The sequence below is a fragment of the Hippocampus comes genome, unplaced genomic scaffold (assembly GCF_001891065.2).
Source record: "Hippocampus comes isolate QL1 unplaced genomic scaffold, H_comes_QL1_v1.1 scaffold100, whole genome shotgun sequence".
In the NCBI taxonomy this organism is placed as follows: Eukaryota; Metazoa; Chordata; class Actinopteri; order Syngnathiformes; family Syngnathidae; genus Hippocampus; species Hippocampus comes.
In genome coordinates this window covers 1139434-1157590 of record NW_017805282.1, presented here as the reverse complement: position 1 = coordinate 1157590, position 18157 = coordinate 1139434, and the positions used below count along the sequence as shown (strand labels likewise).

The 18157-nt window shown below is 41.8% G+C and overlaps 2 protein-coding genes across 6 annotated transcripts in view; both read left to right on the top strand.

The window, feature by feature from the left end:
* The window catches only part of gnpat2 (glyceronephosphate O-acyltransferase 2), a 10875-nt gene extending 1144 nt beyond the window's left edge, over window positions 1-9731 (top strand). The window contains exons 2-17 of one of the 3 annotated variants that reach the window (XM_019871487.1): window positions 101-316; window positions 436-612; window positions 695-824; window positions 1376-1503; window positions 1577-1652; window positions 1771-1922; window positions 2012-2130; window positions 3765-4006; window positions 4904-5191; window positions 5273-5352; window positions 6051-6197; window positions 6323-6422; window positions 6486-6579; window positions 6689-6755; window positions 6844-6946; window positions 7098-9731. In XM_019871487.1, the coding sequence (XP_019727046.1) occupies window positions 101-316; window positions 436-612; window positions 695-824; window positions 1376-1503; window positions 1577-1652; window positions 1771-1922; window positions 2012-2130; window positions 3765-4006; window positions 4904-5191; window positions 5273-5352; window positions 6051-6197; window positions 6323-6422; window positions 6486-6579; window positions 6689-6755; window positions 6844-6918 (2091 nt within the window). In that variant the 3' untranslated portion in view covers window positions 6919-6946; window positions 7098-9731. The remainder of the gene's footprint in view (window positions 1-100; window positions 317-435; window positions 613-694; window positions 825-1375; window positions 1504-1576; window positions 1653-1770; window positions 1923-2011; window positions 2131-3764; window positions 4007-4903; window positions 5192-5272; window positions 5353-6050; window positions 6198-6322; window positions 6423-6485; window positions 6580-6688; window positions 6756-6843; window positions 6947-7097) is intronic. The other 2 variants (XM_019871488.1, XM_019871489.1) reach the window with 2 other exon arrangements.
* fam228a (family with sequence similarity 228 member A) overlaps window positions 1-18157 on the top strand; it is a 26495-nt gene extending 8338 nt beyond the window's left edge. The window contains exons 2-11 of one of the 3 annotated variants that reach the window (XM_019871490.1): window positions 7420-8336; window positions 10854-10924; window positions 13446-13522; window positions 13889-14059; window positions 14124-14189; window positions 14511-14705; window positions 14775-14855; window positions 16869-16944; window positions 17039-17159; window positions 17817-18157. In XM_019871490.1, coding sequence (XP_019727049.1) covers window positions 13448-13522; window positions 13889-14059; window positions 14124-14189; window positions 14511-14705; window positions 14775-14855; window positions 16869-16944; window positions 17039-17159; window positions 17817-17898 — 867 coding nt within the window. In that variant the 5' untranslated portion in view covers window positions 7420-8336; window positions 10854-10924; window positions 13446-13447 and the 3' untranslated portion in view covers window positions 17899-18157. The other 2 variants (XM_019871492.1, XM_019871491.1) reach the window with 2 other exon arrangements.

The following is an 18157-nucleotide window of genomic DNA, read 5'->3' as shown; positions in this document are numbered from 1 at the left end:
ATTTGGGCATTTGAAGACTTGACTCTTTGTCGATACTTTATGGTCACAAGCAAATCCATATGCAATAAATAGAAAGTAACAGTGATGTGGTGATTGTCAGGATTGGAAGTATGTGCCGCTCGGCCTTCAGGAGGATGGTAATGATGATGAAGAGAACATGGTGGACATATTGGAGGCAAGGAGGCAGAGCAGTGACATAAGCCATGCCCTGAGGACTTTCAGGCCACTTTCCTATAGAGGGGCAAAGCCCTTCTCCGCCGATCAACTCAACACAGCCGTGCTGGCCTCCCACAATGTACGCAGCGTAATTGTCGAGGTGAGCACGCACCCCAAATCAACACAGAAACATTCGAACCCCTTAAAAAAATGCCACAGTTTTGTTAAATTAAAGAAACCAATGTGGGATTTACGTTTCCAATCCTGCGTGTTCCCCAGGTTGCCATGGAGACGGGGTCACCCCCGGAAGCAGTGAGAGCGCAGGCGGCTGCCATTTTGGAGGAGATGTCCCAAAAGCTGCAGCTTGGATTCGTGCGTTTGATGGGCTTCATGCTCAGCAAAGTCCTCAAGCGCATCTACTCCCACATCTACGTCAACATGGACGCGCTCCACACGGTCGCTACATTTGACGCAGATTTACAAATTGCAAATTCATTTTCATTTCACATTTTCTTTTGAAACATTTTGCAACTTGTAGCTTCAGCAGGTGGTATCGGACGCGCCTGTCATCCTGCTGCCCAACCACAGGAGTTATACCGACTTTTTAGTCATCTCCTACATTATGTTTACCTACGACATCCCGCTACCTGTCATTGCTTCTGGACTGGGTAAGTAAGTACTTGTCTTACGATAGCCCAAATGTACAAGTTTTTCCAAGCAATGGACCGTCACATGGTCAATTTTTTTGCTTTGTGATGAGAGCCCAACGTAAATACCACACCACATTCAATAACAGTGCTCAACAACATTTTTAATCAAAGATGCAAGTACATTTTTTATTAATGTATTTTTTGCGCTGATTCAGAATCTGTCGTTTTTCGCCAGTACATCAGCTTTTCCTAATAATAATGAAAACATGATAACAATAATATATATTAAAGTAATGTATTTAGTAATATTGATGAATGATGGGTTAGGGTTAGCAACAGGTGAATTTTTTTCTGCACCGTCGTAGCTCTAAATGGCCACGTATGGTGAAGTCTGTATTGCGCAAGCTTTTATCCGTCATGGAAAAAAAAAGGAAATACCCCAAAAATCGAATGTACTAGAAAAAAAGTAATGGCAAACCTAATGCTCTTCATGGAAAACAGCCACTGCGATATAAACATCCGAATAGAGACTGATCATTGCTGTTTTTTTTGCCTACTGGCATGTGAAGCTCTGGCAGGGATGAAGTTCATGGGCGAGATGCTGCGTCGCTGCGGCGCCTTCTACATCCGACGCGACATCGCCTCCAACAGGCTGTACTGTGAAGTGCTGTCAGAATATGTGAAAACCCTTGTCAGGGTAGGACATGTTTCTGTTATAACCAGTGAGTGTGTGGAAAATCTACTCAATTTAATTCATGTGTTTTCCATAGACAGGATTCGCGCCGGTGGAATTTTACATCGAAGGCTTCCGGAGTCGTTCACTCAAATCCTTGACACCCAAGTTAGGTGAGTGATGTCAAATCAATGTTGCGCAATGAGATCATAAGTGTGTGTGTGTGTGTGTGTGTGTGTGTGTGTGTGTGTGTGTGTGTGTGTGTGTGTGTGTGTGTGTGTGATGGCGCAGGTATGTTGCAGATGGTGCTGGATCCCTACTTTAAAGGCGAGATTGACGACGTCATCTTGGTTCCGATCAGCTTGAGCTACGACCGACTTCTCGAAGAATCTCTGCTCGCCCGCGAGCTCCTGGGTATCCCCAAGCCCAAAGAGAGCACCATGGTCTGTCACGTTCATCGGGTTCTCTTAGGCGCCGCTCATATGCGGTCCGTCACGAGAAAGTAACCTGAGGTCATGCTCTCGTTCCGCAGGGTCTGCTGAAGGCCGCCAGGGTCCTACGTGAGGATTACGGCTGCATGTATGTCAATTTTGGTCGGCCCATGTCAGCCAGACAACTTTGTCAAGGGAAGATCGAGCCGCTCATATCCATGTGAGTCATGCTGACATTTCACAATAGCGTATTTTCCACACTAAAGGTGCACTGGATTATGAGGCGCACCTTCAATAAATAGCCTATTTTGTCATTTTTTTCATACATTGGGTGCACTGCATTATGAGACGCAATCTACAAAGCATCCACTAGATGGAGCGACGCTCAAGGAAACGCCAACAGAACGATCAGATGTTAGTAAAACTTATTTAATAAAGCAGCAACACAGTTCACTTAACCAACAGCAAGTTATAAAATTGACTCGTTAACGTTGAACTCTTTTGCCGCTGCTCTATTTCCGTGTTCAGCTGCGTAACCGATCGCCTTAAGTTTGAACTCTGCGTTGTCAGCATGTCTCGAGCAAGGAGCCATTTTGGGGGTCGAAATATTACCGTAATGACCATACACAAGGCTCATCGGATTTTAAGGCGCGCTGTGGGCTGTTAAGAAAATGGAAGGCTTTTAGGTGCGACTTTTAGTGCAGAAAATACGGTACGAATGGTTTCAATGATTCACAAAGCTACAAAATCAAACGCAATAAGCACATTCATACACAGGCTGCCGATGGCCTTGACACACGCCGAGTAGTAATGAAACCCACAAAGTGGTTCACTTGTGTAAGTGGGACAGTACTCCACTTGATCCATAAGATAGACTGGTGGTGATTTATTTTTTGGTCACAATTTCTGTCCAATTTACGCATCTGATATAGTTTCAAATTAAGTATAGTGGAGTGATTATGACCTGAGTGTGTATGCAGTGGGGCAGGTGCCCTATGAGATCCAGTAGACCAGGGGTGTCAAACTCATTTTTTTGTCGTGGGGCCACTTTGGAGTTACGTCTTCCCTCGGAGGGCCATTACGACAGTGAAACTGATTCAATGTTTCATCATTACATCGTATCATTACTTGTACACAACAAATCAAATTGATGGATGACTAGTTTTGAAATCAGTCAACTGTTTGTTTGTTGTTTGTTCAATTATTGTCGTCCCCCCCCACCCCGAAACTATTGCAAAATCTCAATGTTATTTATTACATATGACAACTTGACGTTTCGGTCCAGATTTGAGCAAGGATCATGGAGGTTGACACACATAATTTGCTTTCACGGGCCACATAAAATGACATGGCGGGCCGGATCTGGCCCCCGGGCCTTGAGTTTGACACCTGTGCTGGGATTTAAAAAAAAAAAAAAAAAGCTAAATGGACAGACGGTATAGGCGCTTGTTTGTTTTGGTTATGCAGCATTGTTTTTGCGAATATTCTGTTACATATTTACATGCCGACTGTCACTCTTAGACATACGAGTTTGCAGTGATAGCTAGCTAGCTAGCTCATTAGCCAACACAAACTCTTCTCTGAATTGAACTTGATTCTCCTGGTGAGCCCTCACAAATAAGGTGGATAGCTTTCAGATACTTTATTCAGGAATGTTTGACACCCTATTTTGATAACAGATATCAATTATGTATTTTACACATATAGATGTGATTTTTAGTGACTCAAGCAAGATTTTGTTTGGGTCGTTTTTTTTTTTTCCTGCAAAGTAGTCATCCAGGAGATACGAGGATACAATTTTCCTTCTTTACATGTTCAATACTCACCATTTTCTCACTTGTCATGTTTCCACAGTGACGCTCTTGAGATGCCCTCAGAGGAGAAGCTGGATTGTTTGAACCGGTTGGCTCATCTGATAGTTCGAATCCAAGAACGGGGTTCCTTCAGCAGCCCGTGGTCCCTCATGGCTTGCCTTCTGCTGCAGTGGCCGCTCTCGGTCCTGACGCAAACGGGCCTGCCTTGGTCATGCCTCGTCGAGAGGACGCTGTGGTTGAAGCGGTTGGCGCTGAACTTTGGGGCGCGGCTCAACTGGCCTGGTGGGTCCAAATGAGAGATTGTAAATTTATTGTTCAAACTCTTCTTAATAACTAACACACGTGTTCCAATCAGCCAAACACTATCGCAGCTTATTGCCTGAACACACACACACACACACACACACACACACACACACACACACACACACACACACACACACACACACACACACACTGTGTTAGTGCCATTTTGTGGCATGAATTGAGAATTTGAAAATCTTTTTGGTGGTGGTGGGATATCAATCAGTAATCCTTGTATTCAAAATGTGAGACATACAAACTCCACGAAGGCAGGTTGGATTCAAAGCGTTAAACCTTAGAACTGTGAGGCGGACGTGCGAACCACTAGGGGGCCGTGCTGTACAATGTTCATGTCTTAAAAAAACGAGGGTTGAGTTGTAGACACTTTGCAGCTTTGAGCGAGATCAGACAGATTAGGTGAATGGGAGTTGGCACAAGCATTCACACTCATTTACGGGGATGTTGTCTGGGATTACCGCACTGATCCCAAGAGGGACCTTCTCAAGCATCTCATGTCATCTCCCATCAGTTCAAAAGTGGGAGGTAACCAAGTACCTTTGTTACTTTTAAGTACATGACTCTGTACTTGGCGATTTATTTTTGGCTGACGTTTTCGTTGACTCTCTACATTTGAAAAGAGATCGGAACTTTCTTTACTCAAAACAGCCTCGTTCCTTTTTCCAACCTCATCCATGATGTTGCGTAAACGAAATTGAAGGCTCCGAGAATGATTTGTCGTCAACGGTGGTGTGTCCCATGACCACCGAAACAGTTTTGGTGCTCACATGTTTTTGGGTGTGTGTTTTAGGGATGAAAAAAAAAAGTGGAGTACAAGAATAGAAATGTCATGTATTACTTTTGTCACCTCTGGATTAGTTGTTGCCATATGTCACACACCAGAACATGTCCCCGATTTGGAGGTGATTTCGTCAGCCGTGGCTCTCCATTACCCCTCGGTTCGCCTCAAGGCACAACGTGTCTTCCTGGTCGTAGAGGAAGTGGAAGACGTGGCGGGCCGGCAGCCAATCAGCACAGAGGACAGCGTGGCCAAGATGGCGGCGTCCATGTTGATGATGGCGTCCTACCGCAACCAGTCAATTCACCTTTTTGTCCGGCCGGCCCTGCTGGCCACGGCCTTGAGTCTTTCTCGGAGCGGCCGGAGAGGTGAGCGCGCATATGGAAAGTAAATGGCTACTGGGTAACCATGGTAACATCAATTAAAACGATGCCCTGGTGTTATTGCAGATGAGGTCTACGCGTCCTTCTGCTTCCTCCAGGACATCTTCAGGAATGAATTCATCTTTGTTCCTGGTAAAGCTGACAAGGTAAACGGATCAGTCATCTGTTTTTTTTTTTTTTTTTTTTTTGTGGGGCGGTCCATAAAACTGGTAAGTATGCAATAATGCCGGGAAACCAAAGCGTCAGGGGCAGTGTCTGACGTCACCCCCCCAGAAATGTCCTTCTCTTCTCTTTCCATTCCAAGTTCATATTTAATACACAGGAGTGATTCTTGCAAGATCGAACCAAATCGAACGTCACCAAAAATCAAACAAACATGTCTTCCGATTGGGAAAATATGTCAACAACAACAACAACAAAAAAAAATTCTGTTACATTCACAAAGCTATTCATTTTCACCAATGTCTCCGTTACGTATTTACATTTAATACAGAGCAGTGACTCTTTCCGGCAATAATGAGACAGAACATCAAGAACAGCAACAAAAAAAACACTTGATCCAGCAAAATCTTCCTCAGTGATGTGTTGACTTACATATTCTATCGAGCAGCGATACATCCAGGGCCAGGCTAAAAACCAAATTTGAACGTCATTATAGAATCATATTTTTATTCGAGATGAGCTGCTTCATACTGGTCGCTTTAAGGTCAGTGCCCTACCAGCCCCCGTGAAAATGTACTTTAATTTCTATTTTACTCGAAAGAGAAGGCATTCTTATAGATATGAAACAAATTAACCAAAAAAAAACCCAAACAAACAAACAAGGACAAAATCTGAATTTCAGGATTTTGAGGAGGCGTGCTACCTCCTGAAGAAATGCGGCGCCCTCGACGTCACCGACTCACAGGAAGTGACGGCATGCGAGGGAGACGGCGCGGAGGTGTTGTCCTTCCTGCGCTCGCTTCTGAAGCCCTTCGTTGACTCGTACCTGGTACATTTCGCCTTCTGTGATTCTAACAGGGCGGTTTAATGTGAGGAAATGGGTTGGATGACTTTTGGTGGAGTCCACCCCGGCAACTCGCGCTTGGTTCTTTGATTGGTGCGTTTGCCGTCTAGGTCATGTTGAGGTTCTTCAGTGATCAGGACGCTCACGTCATCACGGAGCAAGACTTCCTGCCCGCTGTGAGGAATCTGGCAACCAAGCTCATCCTCTCAGGTAAGGAGCCCAATCGCTTTTTCATCCGCCGATATGGACTTTCTCTTGGGTCTCCGTCGGCAGGCCATCTCCACACCTACGAGACCCTCTCATCCGACGTCCAGAAGAACGTCCTGGCGGCCCTCAGGAGGCTGGCGGCTGTGACAAAGTTGAGGGCGTGAGTAATGAGATTAGCCGGGGAGAAAAAAAAACAAAAACCTGTTTGGCTTCTAAGCTCATTTTGTCTACAGCCTGCTTGACTGTTTTGTCTCGTTTGTCGTTTACAGGTCAGAGAAGGCGTACAGTGTGGATAAAGACGCCGTGAGGCAAATCGAAGGCACACTTTGTAAGAATGCTGAAACCATAATACAGTTCAAAGTTTGTGCCTCTCCTCTATTGACGGACTTAATACAAAGGTGGAGGTTGCGCACTTTCACTGTAGTACCACGTCGAGCTACAATATGAGGTGTGTTCCGGTTGTTTGGGGCAGAATGTTGAGAAGCTCGACCAAAAGTAGTGCAGACGTTGGGAACGGACACAGTGTGGGTGGTTGTACGTATGGTGAGCAGGGAGCAAAACAATTGGTTCGGGTCTCAGCAATGAAAATGGAAACAACCTGTGAAAATGACGTAGCTGTAGTTTGGACCGTATCTTCCGTGTTGACTGGAGTTGTGTTGATTGGTGCTTGGCTTGTAATCACACTCAAAGTGTTTTTCTTGTCCCTAGCTGGGCAAATCCGTCCCCAGAAGCTCCAGACTGAACCTGACGCAAGATTTTAGTCTCCACTGGAACGTGTCCAGCCTCGGCACCCAGAGCACATTTTGCACTCTGACCTTCACTTGAACCCTTCCTCCTTCTCCTTTTTTTGTTGTTCTTCATGTGCCACTTTCTTTTCAGGGTCTTCAAGAAGAGTTCTGGAGACACCAACCTTCGTGATTGTATTCAAACCAGTTAAACGAACTTTTTAAAGTACGTCTTTCGGATACGACATTAGATGTGTTAGGCTCACACAGAGAAGAAAAAAAAAGACATATTGTGAAATGACAAATAATTTGCAATGTCACCAGAATGAAGTTGCGATATCCAAAGTATAACGATATCATTTTTATTCTATGCAACAATTCATGATTTTATGACTGTTAATTAATTACATTTTTATGGCATGTATACAAGTAGGCCTAATGTCAAATATCAAAACAAATCAAATACGTGTTTTGAGACTTTTATTTTTTGAAACTTCTTTACATATCAATAAATGTAAAACAGGCATAACAAAATGCACCATGGACGAACCATTTTTTTTTCTTTGTTTTTTTACTTGGACGCCGTCGTCTCCTTCACTAGGAGTGAGCGAGAACCAGAGGGCAAAGTTCACAGTTCATCACTGCCGACTGACCGGCCCGCACTGCAGTTAAAAGGCCTCGTTGAGTGCCGGTTGGCCGAGCCACCCGACACTATTCTAGGTACACCCGCGCCGCTAAAATGTCGATATTATTTAGATCTTTTATTTAGCTTTGCGTCAAGATCCAAATACCACAAACAGTTTTAGTACTTCTGCCACCTCATTTGGGGAATTAATAGTCATAAAAGTTAGCAAAATTCAACATCGTCCAAGATGTACAGTGAACTCCAGTTTCTCAACGTCAAAGGGTGCGATCAAAGAGACCATAAATTATTGCAATGTTTGTGTCAAGTGAAAATGGATGCTACTACATCTAGCATGCTTCCTGTGCTTACACATCCCAACAGGATTGAGTCCTGAAAATACATCCGCTAAGAGCCTCTGGTATCTCACCGGAGTTTTTCCAAGATGTGACAATGAGGCACTCTGTGAGCACAGTGTTCCAGTCCAAAGACTAGCTGTCATGTTGGACCTTTTTCCACAACAGTGGAATATCCGACAAGAAAACTTTGGTGCCAAGGAGCTACGTAGAAGTGAGTTTGGGATTTTCATTTTGACTAAAGTAGTGCTTTGCTGCCATCTTGTGGCACCTATTGGCAATTATAAACCTTTTCAGGGGGGCATTAATTATTCGCAGCGGGGCTGTTTCTTCAACAGTTTCCCTAAATTTTGTGAGTGGCGTATAATTGAGCTCATAGGGTTTGATTCTTTTCGCAAAGGCGGCGCTTTTTCGAACAGCAGGTGTATCTCACTGAGTGTCGGGCAAGCAGGCACTACGTCCGTGCCAAGGATTATCTATACACGGGCGGCACGTCCACCTTGATCCGCAGGGCGCTGACGGGGTCCTGGCAAAAGACGGAGATGTACTCCAGCACTTTGGAGTTGAGCCTCTTCTCGCTTTCCTTGGCGCGGTGGCGCTCCTTGTCCCAGCGCTCGCGCTCGCCGTTCATCTGGGTGAAGAGGTTGAGCTGGATGGCGCGCAGCGTGGCAGCCAGCACGTAGGCGCCGCCCTGCAGCCCGTGGCACAGCGCTGCGCCCACGCTCAGCGCCGCCGCCATCAGGTTGGGCATTGTCTCGCACAGCACGCACGCGCCTTCCAGGATGTGGAGTGTGCAAGTGCGGCACGTTGGCGGCGAGCCATGCGGGGCCGGACCCTGGTGCTGGGCACCGGCCAGGAGGTGGCGGGCGCAGTCGCTGAAGTGGGCGGCGGCGCGGCGCAGGGGCAAAAGGGCCAGGTACAGGTGGCACGCCGCCTTGGTGAGGGCGTGGAAGAGCAGACGCAGCTCCAACACGGCGTTGCCTGGCCGACAAAACGAGAGATTAGGAAGTGGCCGGGTCAGATTGGAGTCTAATCTGATGCGGTGACTAATGTCACAGAGAATTAAAGTCTCATGAGAAGTCACCTGAGCACGCAAAGCACATCGTTTGAGTACAAACAACTCGAAAACAAAGAAAAGAACTACAATTAAGCATCTTGGGTGTCACATTGACTCGAAAAACAAGCCTGTGCAAATTAGACATTCAAAATTAACAATGAAGATCACTACCAGTACTGGGAAGCACTTTTAAGTATCTGTAACTTCTAACTTGATTTTTCTTATGATTTTTTTTTTAACTCTCTAGATTTGAAAACATCGATACTTTCTTCTTCCTTGTCAAAATAAGATGATTAGTTTTCCAACCCCCACAGATGACGTGATGTAAAAAACAGAAAAGATGGAAATAGAGGTTATGGCAAATCGGACATGAAATTTTGGTTGAATGATTAATTGGTTGATATTTTGAAAATTTTTAAGAGAGCATGTGAAGCAGGGACCCATATTAAGAGCTCCAAGGATGATTTGTTCCACAAATGTCCATCTAATCTAGAAAATCAGATGCAGGCAAGGCATATTTTTGGTGTCCGTATCATTAGCTAATTTGGCTTTTTTTAATTTTTTTTTTTTTTAAATTTACATTAACAAAGCTAATGGAACATTTTTTTTTGATGGCATAGGAGACAGAACCCAGGCTAGCTCACTTGTTACTTCTCAGTACAAACACTAAAAGATTTAATTACAGAGGGGAAGGTATTTTATGTGTTGTTTGTTTCATTTTCTGAAAGGGGCAAAAAATCATATTCACGTTTTACTATTATACCTATTTCAGAGTCTGTACTGTTTTAATTGATTAAAAGGAGTTGTCTAAATTCGTTTTTCTATTTTTTTTTCATATCAGTCTTTTTTGCCCCCAGGCACACTACAATAAAAAGGTACAAAATAACAATGCAAACATAAATATCAGTCTTCCGAGCCCAATATGACTGGTGTTTGCGCTACACCGGGATAGGGGGTGCTATCGGCCCATCAGGAATCTGTATAGCCCCAGTTAAGACCCTCCATAAATGATTTTCTCAGGCCTGTCATGTACCGGCCAAACCCCCCACCCCCCATTAGCACCTGAAGAGAAAAATCCTGGAGGTATATTGAAATATTACATTCTGCATACCAAGTCACTAAAATTACATGGCTTGCTTCATTTATGACTTAATAAATGTATTTATGCACATTATGAATGTTAAAGTCACAAGAGCAACATTTAATTTCGTATATCGTAACGCACATTTCAAACTAAACCAAAACCGAAAGCATGAAGTCAAGGTGCAAGTTTCAGTTCAAGCTAAGTAAACAAACAAAAAAAAAAAAAAACCAACATTACCTCTATGCGTCTTGAAATGAAACTATATTAAAATGTTCGTGGGAGAAGGTCCGCTTATTATTTTATTTGTTTTTTACACACATGAGCGACTTCTGTCCTCTTTACAACTTGTCACAGGGCAACGATAAACCCCATCAAATGGATTCAAAAATAAATGTGTCCTACCGTCTATAAAGCAGAAAATCCACAGGAGGACAATACACGCTGCTGAAGACGTGAACCAATCCATGTGACCCGCTTTTCGTCCCCGGCAGTAAAAAGCCAACAAAAATAGGCAACGAGAACGCACAATAGCGTTGACTTGTGATGACGACGACGTGGTCCTGACGCCTTTGACGTCCTCACATGATTAGACGGCTGATCGCGGGGCGTGTGCAGCGTGTGGACGACTCGGATGGACGGAGACACCTGCAGGACGCCCGAGGTGCCAAACGGCCGCATGAATTCGAGTTTGTCAAGCCTTTCGCTCAATCCACTGCGTCTTCTGGTCACACGAGCTTACTTTGTTTCATCTTTCTTTTCGGCTTTTAAACTTGAGGAGGAACGAGGTGGCTGTCAGTGATGTCATAACCACGCGTCACCGTAATTATTCGCTAATTGTAAGATTTTGATGTATTATTGAACAATTTTATATGACTAATCCGCAAGCTTTACTAACACAAAAATGAGGATTTTCAAATCCATTGCACATTTACAAATATTTGTTGTAGAATTTAATTTGAGAACAAATACTCCACAACCGACAACAAAAAAAAAGTATTGACACGCTGCAACACCTTGGTGATTTCTCGAGCCTCCCACCGTTCGCTCCTTATTTTGGTTTCTTTTGTGTTTGTTCTTGAATCAAACTTCTTGGTTCTCTGTATCAAACTTCCAATCAAGATCCTGACACCCCACTCCAAGAAAATTTAACTAATTTGTCATTTTCCCCATCCTTTAGGCATCTTCCGTTCATTTTAAAACCAGACAATGTGGATGCTGATCAGCTGAACTAAAATGCTGAGGAATTAAGCAGAGAGTCTTAAGTTTTAAAGAACATCAAACACTTTTTGTCACTTTTTTTAGTGTTAGGATAAACCTGACAGTACAAAAAAAGTAATCCTCTCTGGCCCTATTAATCACCTTGTCTGAGGAAGAATAATGCCACATCCACAATATTCCCTGGAATATTAAAATCTGGAGAAAAAAAGACCATTCCTCGTTTTAGCGTGCAATTTTTATTGAAAAATCTATGCTGTGCCTACCAATAAAAATACAAGTAGCAAGCGGCATGTAGCTCATTATAAAAAAAAAATGTCCATTTAGCGTTTTTTTCTGAGCATAATTTATCAAGTAACAGTAAAGTACATGTTTCATTAAAGCTATACTGTACTGACAAGTCCACTTCATCCGAAGTTACTCAAGTAAACGTAAATGCAGCGCATTACTACCCACTGCTGCCACAAATGTGTATTTTGTGCATGCATTAAATTAAAGGTATATTATAACGTGCATTAATTATACTTATTTCATGGCCACAGATGAGAATTTTGACCGTACCCGAGTACTCGCATGTGTAGCAGGGTAGCGTCAAAGCACAGTAAATAGGAGGAATAAAATATTTCTTTTTAAAAAGTGTTGTGTCTACTGAACTTGATGGACGAATCACATCACGTGTGGTTTGCAGTATTATATTTTTCTTGAAAACATAAGGCCAATTACAAAATAAATGCTTTTTTTAATGTGGTGCCTAAATGGTCAATTTCTAGAGTGACCTATTAATATATTTTTTTAAATCAGGTTTTAAGTGGAACGGGAGAAAGTGGACGTAGTTTCTAGCTTTAAAGTTTAGTTGAAAGACTTGAGCGGCCTCTGTCGCAAAGGTGTGACGTCAGGCAGTTGTCACGACTACAGGCCGTGTGCGCACTCACTCAAAACGACTGCACGAGAAAGGAAGGACGTCAAAGAAAAAGCGTTTCGGCAGATACTGTAGTTCAAAATGTACTGAAGCCTTAACTGTTGCTTTTTGGTTGGACTGTCGTTTTGGACTTGTAAACGCCTCGAAGTTTCGAAGGAGGTCTTAGACTCTTTCGCAATGCATCATGGGAGACGCGGCTTTGGAAGTGGCGGGAACTGTGTCGTCACGGCGGGCTTAGCAGGCTAGTAACGATGAATTTTCATTTTTTACGGCTTATTAGCCGAACCAATCTAACAATTTTATATCATTTAATACATAAAGTGATGTATTCCTATCCACACTGTACGACGTCTGTGAAGTTAAAGCGAAATAACAGACATTTGAAGCAGCACAAGCTGGTAATGATTTTGGAGCTAGCATTATCAACTAATTGTCAAAATCACACTTTGCTTTTACTCATGAAAGTATAACACCTCTTTGTAATTCTAATATACAGTGTGAACAAAAATTAGGTATCATATACAGATTAAAATATTCTTATTTTAAAAAGAACAAGGGGGAAGGGCATTTAAGTGTAAATGCGACGTATGGGATGTAGAAGGAAGGAGCTCACATCACACAAACTCAGCTTTGGACTTGAAACCTTAACACTTGCTTAAGAGACTAACACTGGCTTAAAAAAAAAAAAAGATTTGAAACATAACAGCAAACCCTAACCCGGCTTGAAACGATTATAACCTACTTTGAAACCCTTATCGTGTCTTGAAACCTAACTTTGAAACACTACCCCAAAAACACTAACCACAAACCCCAATTTGAAGCTTTATCCCTGACTAGTAGATCTTATTTAGTAACCCTAAACTTGGCTTGAAACCCTATTTTGTACCCCTAACCCATGGTTGATACATCTATAACGTGATGTAGAGTAGAAATAGCAAAAAGGTTTGTTTAAAATTGCAATATTGAATAGGGACATTTCAAGCACTCGCAAGATGAAACTGTTTTTAGTGGAAAGCTACTTTTGGTTCACCCTGTGTTTTCTTTTTAGACATGCGGCCAAAGAAGAGAAATGATGGTGTCCTCACCTACCACATACCGTTCAATATCAGACTTCTGGCCAGTGAGGTAGGTCAGTGACACTGTGGGTGCAGTGCCAATGTAGTCTAGTCATGTTTAAAGCACTACATGAACTGAACTAATGTCTTATTGCTCTATCGCATTGGTGGTTGCTTTAGAATTGTTTTTAGCATGATTATCTTCTGAATTAATTCTGTTTTAAAATATTTTTTAGGATGACAACTCATCCTAGTTAACACTATAGCGCTGCATTGTGTGGTCAGTGTAGTCCACTTGGCTGTCTTAGTCATCTGATCACTTCTCAAGCCCCTCCACCCCCTTCCATATGTTTTCTTGTTGTTTTTCTCCTTTGCCCAGTTGGAGATGGTTCGATTGAGGAACTGAACATTGTAAATGTGTTCACATTGCGCTTAGGCTCCAGAGTCCAAGTGTCCGCCGCCTGAGTTGAGACTTAGTGCGCCGGTGACAAAGATGAACTCTCGCTGGTGCATTAAACAGAATAAACGGGATGACGCCACGGAGGCGGCGCGTGGATACAGGCTGCGGCGAGGCACCCTCTCCTATACCTCCACCAGGCTACTGCAGGTAGTGCACAACGCCGCACTCCCTCGCTGAGATGAGATGCTTGAGCCTTACGTTTCTCTCTCAGGTGAAAATGGAGGCTGAAATTCAAGAGGCAAAAGAATTGATTCGACCCTTACTGGAAAAAGAACAAGTACGATTTCAAATGAAACTGAACATGTCAATTTTTTCTTTTTGAAAGAATGCATTGTATGTGCACCTACTCGTCTACACACAGTAGTTCGATTAATATTGCGTTTGTGGAAGATGATTAAATCAGATGAATTCTCAATTTTCATTCATCTCAGAGAGCCACCAATGTGTTGGGCAATGTCACACTATGCTGTCGACTGAAATTAAGATCACAACTGCTCTTGCATTTGTGTTGCTAACTTCACGTGACCCCCCACCCCCATAAGTCAAGGTACTGAGGAGCTAGCAAGCAAGATGTGTCTAACTTGTTGTCGCTGTGGAGGACTTGGAGACTTTCCTGAAGACGCAGGATGAAGGCAAGATGATGAAAAGGGAGGTGGTGCGTAAGTGGTTACACGAGGACTTCTGGGCTACGCTCCAAAAGAAGCTCGACCACCACATGGCCGTCTGCAACCCAGCTGAGATCAAAATGCGCCAGAACTTGTTCCAACAATTTCTCAATCACGGAAACGCAAAGGTCTGTTGACGTTTAGCCGACGCAAATTCTGAAATAAGCGTTTGGGCTCACTTTGCCTGTCGCATTCAGGGCTATGTGTTCTTGGATATTTGTGACCTGGACGCATACAATCCGTATCTCCACCACGGCAAAAAACCACACAATTGTAAGGTGAGTTGTACCTGTATTGCATTTGTTTAGTCGCAACATGCTTTTGTTTGTTTTATGTATCAGTCTGGATTTTTTTTTTTCTGAGGATGCTTTCCATCTAAAATTTCATGTGATGCACATAACAAACTGCTTTGAGTATACTGTATATTTTTAAATTTGAATATTCAGCCTTTCATTTTGTCTTATTCTTGTTGCCTTATATGTATATACAGTATACATATATATTTTTTAAGTGCATGTTTTTTAATCCTGCATAAAGTGTTGGATGTATGCAACACATTCTTTTTTTTTGTTTCTTGAATTATAATAAATGAGAGAAAAAAGTAGAATTTAAAGAAATGGCATGAATTGATTTTTACACATATAAATTGGTTAAATATACACAATAAAAATAAGAGACCAAAAATGTAAGAATTGCACGGTTTTAATGAGTTTAAATTAAAAGTAAGGCTTTGTCGCTGTACTTTATTTAATGGTTTACAACTATTTTGTATTCAGTTTGAATCAGGTGCTTTGGAGTGTTCATGTGATGCACATAACAAACTGCTTTGAGTATATAGTTTTAAATTTGAATGTTCAGCTATTTATTTTGTCTTATCCTTGTTACCTTATAATATGTATATAGAGTATACATATATTTTTTGAAATACATATTTTTTTAATGCTGCACAAAGTGTTGGATGTATGCAACACGTTTCTTTTCTTGAATAATAAATGAGTGAAAACAGTAGAATTAAAAAAAATGTCATGAATTGATTTTTACACATATAAATTGGTTAAATATACACAATACAAATAGAGACCAAAAATGTAAGAATTTATATATTTTTTAAGTGCATGTTTTTTAATCCTGCATAAAGTGTTGGATGTATGCAACACATTCTTTTTTTTTGTTTCTTGAATTATAATAAATGAGAGAAAAAAGTAGAATTTAAAGAAATGGCATGAATTGATTTTTACACATATAAATTGGTTAAATATACACAATAAAAATAAGAGACCAAAAATGTAAGAATTGCACGGTTTTAATGAGTTTAAATTAAAAGTAAGGCTTTGTCGCTGTACTTTATTTAATGGTTTACAACTATTTTGTATTCAGTTTGAATCAGGTGCTTTGGAGTGGGGAGGGATCTAAAGCAGGCAGGATGTGGCTCTTCAGGAACTGATAAAGACGCCTCATTGATAAATCTTGAATCTGAATTAAATTTGATTTTGAATCCCCCAAGTGAAAACAGTAGAATTAAAAAAAATGTCATGAATTGATTTTTACACATATAAATTGGTTAAATATACACAATACAAATAGAGACCAAAAATGTAAGAATTGCAATATTTTTGTTAGTTAAATTAAAAGTCAGGCTCTATAGCTGTACTTCATTTAATGGTTTACAACTACTTTGTATTCAGTTTGAATCAGGTGCTTTGGAGTAGGGAGGGATCTAAAGCAGGCAGGATGTGGCTCTTCAGGAACTGATAAAAACGCCTCATTGATAAATCTTGAATCTGAATTAAATTTGATTTTGAATCCCCCATTTTACATCTTCAGACTGCTCTTCATACCAGGTTGTCATTGAACATGTTTTGGATGTAGAACGTACATCCCATAAAGCTCCTTGATTTGTTGACATTCACCCAAGTGATTAAGCCTTGGCAATTAAAAGTCAGGCTCTATAGCTGTACTTCATTTAATGGTTTACAACTACTTTGTATTCAGTTTGAATCAGGTGCTTTGGAGTAGGGAGGGATCTAAAGCAGGCAGGATGTGGCTCTTCAGGAACTGATAAAAACGCCTCATTGATAAATCTTGAATCTGAATTCAATTTGATTTTGAATTTCCCTTTTTACATCTTCAGACTGCTCTTCATACCAGGTTGTCATTGAACATGTTTTGGATGTAGAATGTCTATTCCTCAAAGCTTCTTGATTTGTTGACGTTCACCTAAGTGATTAAGCCTTGGTGGAGGTCTGCAACTTGTTTAAAATGTGTGCCCTGCTCACAACATTCCCACACAGCTGAGGTTGGCCGAGCTGAAGGAGAAGGAATCATTCTACGAGAAGTTCAAGACGAGGAAGACTCGCTGTGAAGCAGGTGGCTCGTTTTAGCACTCAGCAGTCACACGTCACATGGCTTTATATAAATACCCAGTGGACAATATTTTATTTGAATGTATATGTCCATTTAGGGTGTCAGTACAAGTGGATCACTCCAAGCCGAGACCAAGATGGTGACTATGCGACACCTGCGATCGACTTATTTACTGAGCAGTCACCCGACAACAGCACCACGGACAACACGAGGTCGAGGTACTACTAATACACATGATCGGTATCTTACTCTTCACAAAGAAAAATATCATTACTAATTAAAGAGAAAATTATCGAAGGTCATTTGAGCCATATCTCTTCTTTTAGAAGTATGTATCAAACTCACATGGCTTTATATAAATACCCAGTGGACAATATTTTATTTGAATGTATATGTCCATTTAGGGTGTCAGTACAAGTGGATCACTCCAAGCCGAGACCAAGATGGTGACTATGCGACACCTGCGATCGACTTATTTACTGAGCAGTCACCCGACAACAGCACCACGGACAACACGAGGTCGAGGTACTACTAATATACATGATCGGTATCTTACTCTTCAGAAAGAAAAATATCATTACTAATTAAAGAGAACATTATCGAAGGTCATTTGAGCATATCTCTTCTTCTAGAAGTATGTATCAAAATGGTAGCTCTTTGCATTAATCATTACTCAAGATGTCGCTTTCAGTCTTCAGAGAGGTTGCTGTACCTCTGTACAATGTGAAGTGATAAGACGTCTATATAAATTTCAGTCTTCATGGCCCTCTGGGGAAAAACCATCACTATGCCCAAGACAGCAAAACTCTAAAATCTGTGAAAAATAAAATTAGATGAACATACCGTTAATAACTTATATGTAATGTGTTGCACAGCCTGGACATACCGTTCCATGTACGTGAGTCCTTCGCTCTGGACGGGACTTGCCATCACAGCGGCTGCTGGTTTTCCAGATGAGTAGCGCTTTTTTAAATTCATATCAATGAAGTCTGTTTTATTGACCCAATCACACACACACTGGCGGCGATAACAAAGCCCCAACAAAGAGGACTGTTGATATGTACAATGCACACAACTGTACAGCATGTCCAATTTATTCATTTAACATGTTGACTTTTTACACAACGTCTTTCTATGCTATCTGCATTGTGTACATGAGCTAACGCTACCCAACATGTCTGTACCAATAAAAGCATTACTTCAACAGGCACATCAA